The sequence below is a fragment of the Sebastes umbrosus genome, chromosome 1, assembly GCF_015220745.1.
Source record: "Sebastes umbrosus isolate fSebUmb1 chromosome 1, fSebUmb1.pri, whole genome shotgun sequence".
NCBI lineage: Eukaryota > Metazoa > Chordata > Actinopteri > Perciformes > Sebastidae > Sebastes > Sebastes umbrosus.
In genome coordinates, this window is record NC_051269.1 from 5,456,081 (window position 1) to 5,470,188 (window position 14,108).

Here is a 14,108-nt window from a genome sequence, read left to right on the forward strand (position 1 = left end):
TTCTCCGTCACACAATGGGGAATAGGTTTCCCCTCCATGCTATGGCACTTCAGTGGGAGCATAGAAAGGACTTCATTCAGCAATCACTTGCCATCTGTTTGTTCCATGTTGACAGGAGAGATAAGTGGCAGGCCTGACATGTGTTTACATCCTGTGAGCCACTATTACACAGTGAAGCATGTTTTCTGGTTCCAGTCATTTATTAAGGGTGCTGTCTCCTGAGCCCTTTTTATTCCCCCTGATTAAATGTGTGCTAATTGATAGAGCAACCTAATTAAACTCACTCTAGACTGCATTAACTGTGGATATCTGACTGGGAAAAACGAACGGAATGAATGCAGATTTCTGCATTCAAGCTGACAGGATCCCTTGTTTTGATTTGTGCCTGTTTGAGGGTTAAAAATCCTGTTTTTCAACTGTTTGCTCTGAGTAACGAGCCAAGTAACCTTTTCCAGTGTGGTGAGGAAGCTGGCCACTGAGATCTCCTGTAAGTGCTCTGTTGGATTGCATTTTTTAGTATGGCACACTAGTTACACGTTTTTAACTTAAAGAGAAATATGTGAAAGACAAACATAACCCCCGGCTGTAAATTAGTGTTTCACTTCCCTCTGTGGTTGAACGCTAACCGGTGTGATCACAAGTGTGCTCTATAACGTCTGTAGCCACACCTAACAGGGATGTCACAGTGTACTAACAGACCCTGGGTACTAACAGACTCTGGAGTACATATTCTACATCACTGCAGAGAGGTAAAAGTTCAGTATCATGAAAATTCATTGTAAACATCACTGATAGAACTTTTGTTCAGGGCTCCAGAGTGCAACCATTCGACCAAAAATCTGTCGAATGTGACTAAATAGTTCATTGGGCACACCTGACTGGTCTGTCTCTGTGTATGTATGTCTGAAATCGTGCCCTGTACGCCTCCTCGGGCATCATCACAACCATAAAACATGCCGGTAATTCAAAATGAAGAGAACTATTGATGGTTGGTGCCCGTTACACCTGACCCCGTAAAGACAACTTTAAAGCGCCGATGATCCCCAAACAGCTGATCTGCTCTGAGCGAATTGCTCTCCCTGTCACTCGACCACACATTCGCTACGCACATATTACATTATGTTACTGGATACCTGACGGTACCGTAGGGAGACTGTTTGGGACACAGTAAAGTCACTATCAATGACGCTACATTGTGAACAACAAATCCGTGATGAAATCGTCAGGACGAGAGCTAGTTACATTATAATGCATTCAGGCTCTATCCAGTGAAAATGAGTACTGGGCTAAGGCAAATTCTAATGTTATCATGATGTGTTCAATTGTAACCTTGTAAAATGTAGTTTTTGACAGTTGTTTGAAGGAGATGTTTTCCCATCAATATAAAATAGATATAATGATGACCTGTTACTTCTTCTTCCTGTAACTTTCTAACAAAAACTAGTATGCAAACGGTAATAAAGGAGAGGATGTTAAAGTACATGGGGTTTATTGTTTTACTTTTCGTGGTATTGAATTGGTAGAGAATCATAGAATTTCACTGGTATTGGTATGGACTACTAAATGTCTGGTATGGTGACATCCCCAGTGTAGGCCTATGGGAACTGACAAAACACTTAAAATGTATTATTATGGCGCCAATTCTGTTGTTTTTTAGTTTCTCCAGAAACCATGGACCATGTTACAGAAAAAAAACTATTTTATATAATTAAATTCCAAATATCAGGCATTCTGTCTCATAAATCGTCATTATCATTTCAAGTGACCCCAAACGATGTCCTGACCCTAAGGTTGAGAAACTCTGATATAATTCCACTTGCATCAAAGTTAGATCTAAAAGGTTACCTGCAGTAAAGCTAATGCTGAACCGGTTTCATTATCTGCATCAACACATTAACATACACATGTCCATACTGTGAACAAACACCACTGGATTCATTTAAGTTTCATCTCAAAGATGACAAAAATGATTCAAGCATCCATCACTTGAGGGAATCTTATGAAACAGTATTCTATGATAGCATTACAGACCTCAGGATGGATAGACTACGGTGGCCCTGAGAGCTCAACACACTGAAAATTAAGAAAACACATGCAAATAGACACAACACAGGTAAAAAAAGAATCATCTCCACCAAGTTGACAACACATGTGCAATATTTAGAAAAAAATGCTGCAAGAAGCTCACAACACAACAGAAACCAGTCATTTAACAGGTTGCAATTCATTTTCATCCTTGAACGTTACTTGGCGACAATTCTGAAAGTAACTAACATTATAGCCGCCGACTCAGATGACGTTAGGTTGTTTCACAATTAATCATGTGTTTCCTCAGATTATGTGAATTGGCAGACAAAGGGCTAATACTAGGTTAACAACAGATATCTGCAATGATATCTGAATCAGGCCACCATAATGTGAAAATAAACCAAAATAACTTCCATTTTAGGTGATTTTCCAACACGGCTGGCGGATAGCCGACTTCAATGACTTCATAAGCCACAAACCATGGCAACAACAAGTGTGCCTCCGCTGTGTGCATCGCTTTTTTAGTGTCCCCTGGAAACAGTGTCCGTTGCGTTGTGAGCTTCTCGCAGTGCCTTTTTTCTAAATGCAGCGCATGTGTCGTCAAGTTGGTGAAGATTTTGCTCGGGGTGTGTCTATTTGCATGTGGTTTCTTAGTTCGCAGTGCGTCGAGCTCTCGGGGCCACCGTAATGGACAGATATAGACTAAAAAATGTTAAATGTGATTTCAAGTTGGACAAGAATTCAAACTGGATCCCAACACATTGACATCTGCCATTAATCTGATTTATTGGGTTTATGGATCCAAGTTTATTCCATGGATATGATTGATCCCCTTCCACACCACACCACGATGTGTATCACAAGCTTTGTAGAAACATGCTGCCATGAATGTTCAAATGGAAGAGTATGTCCTGTGATATCTGATTTTCTACTGTGTTTTTGTTTCACTTCTCTTCAAGTCACAGTTAAATTAGAGTTTAAACACAGCTCAGGTCTGTTTGCTTAAACCAGCACAGATGATCAGATCTGATGGAAATCTTTGCTTAACGAGGCACAATTACACTCAGTATATTCTATGGCTTCCTCAGAATATGTCAGGCCTCTGCAGTCAAGAGTGATGATGTTTAGTGTTTAAAGAGAAATTTGATGAAATAATGCAACATATGGCTTCAGAATGGAGGTGTACTGTATAGCAGAACAGAGAAAGAAGTCTCCCCGGTCCAAGCCGATCTCAGCTCGGAGGAGTTGTGCGAGGCGAGAGCAGCACTCAAGAAGTTGAGCACAAAGCCAAGAACTGATTATCATTCCGGGAAGATAATAAGCACATTATTCAAACAAATCAGCACTGAAAATTATGCAAATTAATTCAAGATATTTTCTTTTCTTTTTTTTGCTCAGGCTGGTTAAAAACAATGATTAATAGACACAAGTATTATAGTTTTCTCTGTCTTTTTTTTTGTGGCAAGAGTCTATGAGGATTCATGAAATCCTCTTCCCTCTGTGTGACACCTGTACTTATTTAAAGCTTAACTAAATGTGGTACACTCCAAAATTGTGCAACCACTTTTGTGTTAATTTAATTAGATAAAAGGTGATTTTCTTTTATGTCCAGGGTTATGTCCCTAAGAATATTATACGTGGCCCTCAAGTGATTTTATTTTTCATGTACTGTGAAAAGAACATGATGAATGTAAGCAGCATCCAGGTGGACATTTTGTCACAGAAGCTGTTGCACCCCGGGGTTGTCTCAGGTGGGACCTTCCACCCACGCCTCTCAGATGCAATCTGTGGATGATGAACTGAGTGCTTCCGTGTCTTCATTGCTGCTGCACTTTATCTTTATTTTACAGGTCAGTAGTTGGTGAAATTCCCCAATTTCAACTTCTTGAAGGCTTATGTTTTGTGGACAAGTGTTAGAAAGAAGTTGTGATATTGTTTTGAACATTTCTGTGAACTTTAAAAACTTGGAAATACCGCCACCGTCTCATGGTACGTGTCCACCGGGGCGTTTATCGCGAGGGCACGCGCCGCTTCCCAGCATTGGACGCTTGGTGGGCTGCCACTAGACACAACACACTCAGCACCTGATTGGACGAACGCTTTCTCTCCGTTGGCTGCTGCTCCCAGCTTTCAAACCGGAAACAGTATGGAGGCTCGTTTGGAAACTTTTTTCTCTTATTTCACGAAAATAGTTCACCGAAATGTCTTGCTGAAAACATTTGAGACGCGAAATAAACCATGCAGTTGCTGAATCTGTCTTTATGTTGGATCGACGACGTTTATTTTAAAAGATTCTCAGAAGTTTCGAGAGGCGGCGACTCGCGTCGGACGTCATGATTTGCATAAAGTAGACTAGCCCTCAACTTAATGCAAATGAAGAACGGCCGTCGTAATGCTCCGTCTCTCGAATCGCTCCGCCACGCTACCAGAATGCATTGCACGGCTGCTTACATAGACAATGAATGGGAAGTGTGGAAAGAACGGATCCTGTGGATACGTACCATCAGGCTGCACTTACAACCGCATGGCGGATGTTTTGGGTTTACTTTACCCTGAGCATGGTCTTGCAGACAGGTTGCTAGTGTTTTCTTACTTTACACAGAGTGTTATTTGGACTCCCACACATTATTGCACACATGTATTAGTTTACAGAAAACAGGTATTTTATGAAGTGTTTTATATAAAAAAGAAAGTTACATGTTGCAGAGCTGCACCTGTTTATGGAAGATGTTTACACTTTAAAATATGTAGTTTAAAGGTGAAGGATATTGTGATATTTGGTTAAAGCCTAATGTTTTTACATTGAAAATGTTTATATTTCTTTTGTGTGATGGTGATGTTTAAATTGAGTGTGAATGTCCAGAATGATAGCAGATTCTTCTTCTTATTATTATTATAGCAGATACTGTTATTTGCACTATATCCTTATAGTAGCCATGCTGCACTTATATAAAAGTGATAGTGTGTACTAAAATGTTGCTTTATGTATGAAACTGTAAGCAGTACACCTGAAATGTGGAGTTATTATGTGAGATGTTAATGGACTAATTGGATTTGTGGATGTTTATTGCACTTACTGTACCTTAAACCACAGTTATTATTGACTGACACTCAGAGAAATGTGATGTTTGGAATATGTTATTGTGACTTTTGAATAGAGATGCAATCTGGATGATGAACTGAGTGCTTCCGTGTCTCCATTGCTGCTGCACTTTATCTGTATTTTACAGACTTTGTTGCCGTGCTACCACATTCTGGGATCCGTAACATAAACATCTGTGTTATGTTGCAGTGAGAACACATGATGCTCAACCAAACAAAGCTGAAGCCGAAAGCAAACAATTCCTGCATAGCGACAGGCCTGGGTAACCTTCAACAGCCGTTGTTATCGTCTATCACCTTTATGTGTGCGTACAGCTGCTTATATAGCCTTTATGTCAAGGTCAGCTTCACTTCAGCAATGACGGCATCTGTTGCCAGGCAACAACAACAACAGGAGGCTTTAGGAAGTGCTCCATTGAGCAGCCGAATGTTCAAGTCAAGTCAGAGAGAAGCAATGAGACAGATATTGACTGTGAAAGACGGAGAGAGAAGATCACTGTCAGGGACGCTGCATTATACAACGCTGCCTGTTTTCTATTTATTTACTAGCACCGGTGATGGAGAACGGACGGAGAGGCACAACAGAGGTAATTTAGCTGCGATGCCGGGGTATTGAAACCTGCATTAACCCTCTGAACCCACTGCTGTTTCTTTGCTCAGATTGCAGACTCCCTTTAGATACAAGGTTACAGTCTCTACAAGTCTCAGCTAGGTATGCCATAAATTGTTAATGTGTGAATTCTCAAATCGTGATCAGAGCCTTTCTTTATCTAGAAGTTCATTTAAAACAAGGATAGATACTAAACTTTATTTCCCTTGTTTTATAACTACAGTATATTTTATCCATCAGCGCAACAGAATCATGTCATACTCACGACTCGGCTGCTTTGAATCTGTCATCGCTACAAGAAATACTGTTTTCATTCACTAATTATTCCCAGTCACATCTACTTTTTTATTGTTTTGTTTTTTTCAAGCTGTAAATCCCTCAAAGTGATCGGAATGATTAGAGAATAAAAGTAGTATTTAAAGAAACACACAAAACATCATTTTCTATGGAACTCAGTGTTTTCTCTAGGTTGACTGCTTTTGGGAGGTGGGCGGGGGGTAGGCTATTAGTAGACTTGTTTTTATTGAAGAATACAGGAAAGCAAACACATGTATGGTGAAAAAAGAGAGCGCTACTTGACTTTGAAAAAAAAAAAAAAATGCAACAGCGTAATATCATATAATGTAGTGACGAAAGCCGTCTAGGGGGGTCTGGGAGCATGTCTATAAATTCTTCTAGAACTGGACCCAATTATTCGACTATTCAGCTATTCGTTCATCAGGTAGGTATTAGTAGGGGTGCAATGATAAGTTTTTACAACGATACGATACGATTTCCATGGTTCCGATACGATTCAAGGACCATATTTGGCTCATCTAGAGCGATACGATACGATACGATACGATACGATACGATATGATGCGATACGATTCAATGATTTGAAATCGATACAGTAACTTTTTTTTGCCAAAAATTCAGTCAGTGTGAAATAAATATCTGATAATGGACAGTACAGGTCAGGATTCTTCAAAGTTATTATTGTAAGGGAATCAGAGATAAATGAATTATGGATATAAACAAGTAAACACAACATTTAAAGGCAAATACATACACCTTTAATTTGAAAATAATAAAAAGTGCAACTGCAGGACCTGCTGCTTCAGTTCTCAAGATACAAGGCAGTGCAATATTTATCAAAAAATATAATAAACCAACTTCTCCTCAGGTCGAATGAACAGTGGTTTAACCTGCTGCTTCTGTCCTCATTTCAATATAAACTGTGGAGCAATAATACAGAGATCAGCAGCTGATAGTGATCAAACAGCTGATAGTGATCAAACAGCTGATAGTGATCTAACAGCTTGGGACAGAATCATTCCTCTACAAACGCTGTTTAAATACTCTGCTTATAGTAATCAAGTAGACCACCTATAGTTTTTATTTGGGGTCTTTTCATACATGAAATCATACGGAAAAACATTTTAAAACCACATTAGATTAACAGTAGTTGAATTTCTGTTTTGTTTTTTACTTTACTCCCGTGAAAATTTCCCTCCCAAGGCAATGGTAGGAGGGAACACTGGAACTCTTTGCTATCATATCAACCATGGCTATTTCATAAGCTTTCAGCCCCTGAATAAAACTAAATAATATAAAGTCAGTTGTTGCAGTATTAAAGAGTAACTCCATCCAGTCTCACAGTCTTGCTCTGCTAACTAGTAGTGACAACGTGCTTCATCCCCACACTGATCAGCTGTGATGCAGTGTGGCACTATAATACCATGTTACATCACTGCTGGATGTGCCCACATTCCGTTGAAATGCATTAAAACGGAGCGTTTCAGGCAGAGGGTGAATACAGGTATATTCAGGCAGACAGTATGAGGAAAATAAAGTTTTTTTTTTAACATTACAGCATGTAAACATGTTCTAGTAGAAACACAAAATACAAGTATGAACCTGAAAATGAGCATGATATGGGACCTTTAATGCTCAGGCTGATCGGAATCCTTAAAAAAAATTCCTGAATCCGGATCATGATCCGAATCGCCACCAAATCTAATGGATTGTTCATTGCGCTACACTCCACCCCTCCAAAAAATTTCATTTAAATCCATCTCGAACTTTTGGAGTAATCCTGCTAACAGACGGACAGACAAACAGACAGACCAACGCCTGTGAAAATACCCTTGGCCTTGAAGGAGGTAATAAAACAATTCTACAAAGTTGAGAATGGCAAAAAACGAAGACCGAAAGTTTTCATATTCTCCTGTGACCAGCCAAAAAGTCGGGTGTGATTTAGAATCATCCATTCCTTCCTCAAACACAGCCTCCATGTGCACTGTAGAGCTACACGTTTTTACACAAGCTTCTCTCAGACTCTCCAGCCACTCATATACAGTTCCATTCTCTCCTCTCCTGTATTCTGTGGTCCTACATAAGAACTTCTGAAAATACATCAGTTCAAACAAGCACTTTTCTGCCATTTGCCCAGAGTGAAACCTTACTGTGACCCCGGCATAAATAAACACTGTCTGGTTCCTTAATAGGGCTTTATAAAAACACTACAAATCCATTCAGAGTAACTAACTCAAGTAGGTTTTGTTTAGTTCATTTGTGCACATAAAACATCAGGTCAATTCAGTCATTTCAAAAGAGAATTCCTCAGTACATTTGGTATCTAAGTATAATATAAAAGCAGGACACCAGTCATTAATGGAAAATAAGCACAGAGAGGCTGATCCACGATGCCAACACAAAGACGAGGTCATCCTGACGACTGTGTGAGGGCTTTCTGTTCAACAATGACCACAATAACTTGCTATACACCACATTGAACAGCTAAGGCATTCAGCCATTGACATGAAATGTTCATTTCAACCTCAGCTGGATCTGTTTTAGGGTCCTAAAGCTTTAATGCACAAGCACGTACAAGTATGGCACATTTCCATACCGATACAGTAAAGAAAGAGAAATAAATATCTTTCAAATTGACTGATGTTTTTAGCTTTGTACAGTAAATAACAGCTACTAATATGCTCACAGAGATTAAAGTCACATCCATTGGTTTCAAACCATTTTACCTTTTTAAAATGTTCACATTAAGAGTCAGGAGAAATGTGCTTAGATGAAGTTCTAAGAGCTAAAACAAGCCTTTATAAATACATTAGTCTGCTCTAACATAAATGACAAAGCCCTTTAACCATTGAGAGTATACTGTATTTCAGCTTGCAAAGCAAGATAACATTTAAGCATTACATTTAGTGATTTACAGGATCATTAGTTTATGTTAGGTGCTTTGGTTTTTAAGATGTTTGTTCCCTATAGTTTCCGTTGCACTTTATATCCCAGATATTGATCAAGCACTCCTGCGTAGAGTGATGTTTTAGACAGGTTGCATTTATAAAAAAATAAATAAAACATCACTCTTTTTGATACAGTTATGTTGTGCGAGTCTGATTGAATATCAGCTAAAACCTTGAGAGTTCCTGACTCTGAGGTCGACAAACTCCGATTCAAAATGACCCCGTTACAAGATTAGATATCTCTCAAACATGACAAAAGGCTGCATAGAGATCCTGGAGAGTTGCAGTTATGTGGCTTAAATATGTGTTTTTCATTGATATGTGTTGTTACTGTTGTGGTGTGAATTGTGAGCCAGCTTCAAGAAAAAAACATGTGAATGGAAACGTCAATGTATCTCTTAATCTCCCTCTCCGTCTACAGCATCTAACCAAACTAATGCATACGTGCAACAAAGAGACCAGTACATCCCAGACTCAGAGGGCTCTCTGAGGTGTTAAAATGCATAAACACACTTCAACCCCTCAAACAGTACGAAGCTCAGCAGGCCCACCTCTCACCTGTAAGTCATGGAAGGATACGTCCGGGCACCACAGGCTTCCTGTTGACCAGAGCGAAGGACAGCTCCGTCTGCAGGAACACGGCCGAGGCCTTGATGAAATGCTGTCCGAAGCGCAGGGTCAACATGTCCCACTGTCTCACAGACCTGGAAGAGACGGAGAGAGACAGCAGGCGGTCAATAACATCAGATTCTGTTCCTCGCGCATATCCACATACAGCTTGAGGATCGGATTTAGCCGAAGGTAATTATAAAACATTATGAAGAGAATACATTAAACCAAACACAAACAGTCACAATACTTTATATCGACGGTGGAAAAATAAAGCCCTGAAAAATCAAACCATTATAAAACAACTAGAAATAGTCAGCACTTCAATTACTTAAACAAGAATAACATATAATCTTAAATCTTTCAAAAAGCTTTGGACATGGCCCCGCTTAATCTAACAAGCCACCTTCACAAACACTAAGAAAATGCATTCAGACCGAGACACACGCCCCCTGAAGAAGTCTAATCAGACAAATAAGTGAAAGCCATGGGTGTGTAAGGCAGTGGATCCCAAAATCTGAAGGGTCAAAAGATGCGTTGAACAAAAGAAAGAAGAGGTTGCTTGTTGCAGAAAAAAGATAGTGTTTTTTCTGACTTATTTTTTTCCTTAATTTGAAATACTGGATACTTTTGCCTCTTCGAGCATCCAAATATCCTTCATATCAAACAATCCGAGAAGGAAATAGTACTCTTTGATTGCACTGATTAATTCGAAATGTTTATAAAGCCTCGTCCACACTGGGAACGTCAGGAGCGCGTGGCGGCTGCGTTACCTGTTGTTTTTTATTTCGGCGTCCGTGTTAACAGGCTGGAGCAGCCACACTGCGTCTCTTCAAGAGATACGAGGTCTCGCCTATTTTTGACGCGTGGTTCACAGCAACAACAGATAGTGAAAGTAATCTATTGACTGTATATTGACATCATATCAGCAAGATTACTACAGTTTCAATGTCTAGACATCTGTAGAATATGTCACGGAGATGAAAAAAAGTAAAGACTTATCTTTTCAATCAACACTTCCTGCTTTCATTTCAAAATAATTGCTCTCAAGCGTTTTTTCTGTGGACAGAATTCTTTCATTTGTTAACACAAGGCTTTTATTCTGAAATATGTCCCGGTCAGTGTTGTAGAACATGCAGTGACTTGGAGAGCTCCATGAATGAATATAGTACGGGGTTTTAATTCTGGATTATTACTATGATTTACAAATTACCACACGTTTCTTAACCTTTCTCTGTCTAAAATAAATATATAAATGACATTTATAATGAAATGAAATGGCCATTATGAAAGGCAAACTCTATGTAGAAAGAAAGGGCTGGCAGCAGCAGAAACGCAGCTGAAACGCAGCTGGTGTGAACACCCGATGCTTGAATTATGCAGCCAGTGTGGATGAAGCGGAAGAGTTGGGAACATCACTTTGAACAGGTCTATGCATTTGTGGTAGGAATGGGAACTTTTTTTTTTTTTTTTTTTACGAAGTCTATGTGGAGGTAGAAGGAATTTACCACTTTTATTGATGTAGTGAGTAACGTGACGTCATATCTGTTTGAAAAAAACAAAAAACAAAGCCGCAGCTAGCCGTAGCGAGAAAGCAGAAAATGGCGGAGGCTCGGCGGGAATTTGACATGAACCCTCACATTTTAAATCCAAAGTGGTAAACACAGTCTACACATACATTGGTCTGTTGTTAAAAAAGTTCACAAAAATCACAATAAATTGTAATATTGAATCGCAATACTTGTAGAATCACAATACTTAAAAATCGCAATACATATTGAATCTGCACCCAAGTATCGTGATAGTATCGAATCTGGAGATAAGCATATCATCCCAGCCCTAATTTGTGGCCACAAGTATGACCAAAAACTCCCTTAGTGATCCGTGGTCCACATTTCTGAGCAATAACTAAACTGACTCTCGATAAGAGACATAATCGCTGGTGTCAGCTCCGCTAACGAAAAAAGAGAAGTCAATGTTCACACTTCAGTCTGGTTGAGGAAGATCTTTATTAACTCAAGCAGTTCAAAATGGAGGCTTGAATATGTGGCTAATGGTGGCTTATTTAAAAGGTAAAAGGCTCAACATGAGAGCTCCTGAAGGGCACAGCAACACATCGCTAAAAACCTCTCACTTCCTTCCACCTGAGTTTACATTTTTTTTTCTTCTAAAACAGCCTTCAAAGTTTGACATCCTAACAAATTCTGGCTCTACCAAAATACGACCGTGGTGTTGAAAGTAATCAGTCTCGTTAACAATCGTCGGAGGAATGCAATAACAAGCAGGCATAAGATACTGAATAAAGTGGATATAAAAAGCTCATGGTTTTCCTTTCATTCAGGTTGTAATCATAGCAACGGTGGAAAAAAAGGCATTATTGTGTGCCACTTCTTTTTCTCTTGGTGACACTCCGCTGTGGTGGAGAGATTAATCCATCTTATCGGACCATGTCCAAGATAGAAAGATGGTGTCACGTCTCACAAACTCCTCCATCAAACTGTTACATGGTTGACATCCTGCTGAGAGAAGCGATTATTGCCACCACATAACATACAGACGAGCTGAACTCTGCACAAAACACATTCCGTTTCTGTCGTTTTAGATGAAAATGAGAATCCTGGTACGAAAAACCCAACCGACAATAACAAAGGAAATCACTTCAAATCAAGATGGATAAGCGATGCACAGACACCAGGTCTGGTATATCTTAATGGTAAACAGCAGGGTTTTCATACATACTGACTTCACTAATATACTATGTAGAATATCCATGCCATATCCATATAGAATATATAATTATGACTTTGTAACCCCCTCTGCTGTGGGCACATCCTCAATTGTAAACGGGAAACCTGTCTATAAAGACAAAACCCATTATTGAGTGGAAGGAGACTTTAAAACTGAAGTAGGCGAGATTGTTGCATATATGATTAAAAAAAGTTATTTTTATAAAAACGGTCACTATATGGTGACAGTAGTACATGAAACAGGTAAGCTGAAAAAAAATCATGTGCCTCTGTGTCCTCTGGTGTTCCTAACGGCATCTGCAAGATTTCACATATCGGAGGAAAACAAGCAGTAAGAGCTGATCTGAGGTCCGCTGTCTATCTGCCGTCTATGAGAGCTGGCTGTCAATCACTCGTGAACTCCGACCAAATGGTCAAACTAGGCAGCGCTGATCAAATATGAATCAATATTCTGTTACGTTAATGCCTATTTCTCTCCTCAAATGTTTTCAGAATCATCTTGTAGTGCATGGTTTAGCTGTAAAATGAGAAAGTTTGTGACGCCGCCGCCATTGTGAAATCTGGTGAAGGAACGCCAAGTTCCGGTCACATGACCGGAGCACTGCCAACAGGAACGCTCTCTCTCTGAAATGACCTGTGATTGGTCAAGGTCTCCCGTCACGGCTAGATTTTTTTAAAGCCTGAAAACAGAGTCATGAGGAGGAGACAGAAGTCTAGTTTTCTCTCAGAACACTTGAATTACAATATGCTGAAAGGTTATTATGGAATTTTTGCCCAATGATGCCAAAAATATACTGCCTACTACCACTTTTATGCTGGTTAATGCATACTGATTGTTGAGTATTTTGTAATACTTCACAAGCACCACCGACCACTCTAAACACTGGTTCAAATAATATTCATATGTTAGTCAGAAAAAGAAAAAAAAATTCTGTTTTCAGTCTTTTTTCTTTTTTCTTACAGCTTTGAATCTCAATACAAATTCTAAATCCACGGAGCACAACAAATTACTTGGTAGTCCCGAGACAAACACCAAATTCCCAAGGTGCATGCTGATGCATGTCGGTCTGAGAAGGGATGAGGGTCAGGGGGTTGGACGGTTGGAGGGTGGGGAATGGTTATTTTTTTGGCATATAACCACGACCAATTTAATTATGCCTAATGACTGTGAGACGATCCCCCTCTTTTTGAAACATGCGTGGGGACTTACTGTAATGGGGTTAAATGACGCCTAAGCAATTACACGGCTCCCCTCTTGGTGAGCTGTGTGGTCTGACCGAGAGGCAGAGCGAGAGAGACAGAGGAGGAGGAGGAGGAGGAGGAGGAGGAAGGCTGGAGCACGCTCCCTCCATCCTCCTATTGTACCTGAGCTGTTCAGCCACCACAGGGAGAGAGAGAGAGAGAAGGAGAGAGGGAGAGAGTGCCATGGGTGAATTTGGATTTGCTCCCAGAAGACTCATCCACACACTCTCTCACCAGCTGTCTCTCCTGCATTAGCATTCCAAATGCACTCTGACAATTCCACAATTAAGAACTAGAATGCTGCAATTAGTTCACTGCGTGGAGGGATGACCCAATTAGTGTTTACTTTACACAGATTTTATCACCTTCAATTTGTAAATGCCAACAGCCGTTTCAGCTACAAAAGCAAAACTGATTTCTTTCTTTTTATTGAGAACGCTCACAGCACAGGCCATATAACTCCCAGCGAGGACACGGAGGTCGTGTCATTGTGTTTGTTTCCTGGGGGATGTAAACGTTTCAGCG

General features: G+C 39.9%; 1 protein-coding gene across 2 annotated transcripts in view; it reads right to left on the reverse strand.

The window, feature by feature from the left end:
- The window catches only part of fhit (fragile histidine triad diadenosine triphosphatase), a 350,019-nt gene that overhangs the window by 211,890 nt on the left and 124,021 nt on the right, over positions 1-14,108 (reverse strand). For both annotated transcript variants that reach the window (XM_037774213.1, XM_037774208.1), the window contains exon 4: positions 9,565-9,689. In XM_037774213.1, coding sequence (XP_037630141.1) covers positions 9,565-9,670 — 106 coding nt within the window. In that variant the 5' untranslated portion in view covers positions 9,671-9,689. The remainder of the gene's footprint in view (positions 1-9,564; positions 9,690-14,108) is intronic.